General features: G+C 59.8%; 1 protein-coding gene across 1 annotated transcript in view; it reads right to left on the reverse strand.

The window, feature by feature from the left end:
• LOC104408662 (protocadherin gamma-C5-like) overlaps positions 1-552 on the reverse strand; it is a gene marked incomplete at both ends in the record, with an annotated part of 1,631 nt that extends 1,079 nt beyond the window's left edge. Inside the window, 1 exon segment of the mRNA XM_010018324.1 lies at positions 1-552. This exon segment is cut by the window's left edge and continues 18 nt beyond it. Coding sequence (XP_010016626.1) covers positions 1-552 — 552 coding nt within the window.
• Positions 553-560: the final 8 nt, after the last annotated feature.

The following is a 560-nucleotide window of genomic DNA, read 5'->3' on the forward strand; positions in this document are numbered from 1 at the left end:
GGCATCCTCCACTTCCACCCGCAGTACACAGTGGCCCTCCATCTCCGGGACCCCTCCATCATGGGCTCGCACATAAATCTCATAGAAAGGTGATTCCTCAAAGTCCAGGGCCCCACTCACCTGGACCTCACCACTGCGGGGATCCAGGGCAAAAAGCCTCCGGACTGAGTCAGAAGTGTGAACCCCAAAGGAATACTGTATCTCCCCATTGGGACCCTCATCAGGGTCAGACGCATTGAGGTGGAGGAGCAGGGCCCCCACAGGTGTGTTTTCTGGGACTTGCACCTTATACTTGGCACGGTCAAACATGGGCGCGTTGTCATTGACATCCAGGACCAGGACCGTTATCTGCGCCGTGCCCGAGCGGGCTGGGCTTCCCCCATCCATGGCCGTCAGCACCAGCTGCAGTTCTGGCTGCTCTTCCCGGTCCAGCGCACGCTCCAGCACCAGCTCCGGGAAGAGTTTGCCATCCTGCTGCTGCTTGACGTCCAGGGAGAAGTGGGAGTTGGGACTCAGCCGGTAGGAACCCACAGCATTGATGCCCACATCGGGGTCCTGCG

The sequence above is a fragment of the Nestor notabilis genome, unplaced genomic scaffold (genome assembly GCF_000696875.1).
Source record: "Nestor notabilis isolate BGI_N333 unplaced genomic scaffold, ASM69687v1 scaffold25317, whole genome shotgun sequence".
NCBI lineage: Eukaryota > Metazoa > Chordata > Aves > Psittaciformes > Psittacidae > Nestor > Nestor notabilis.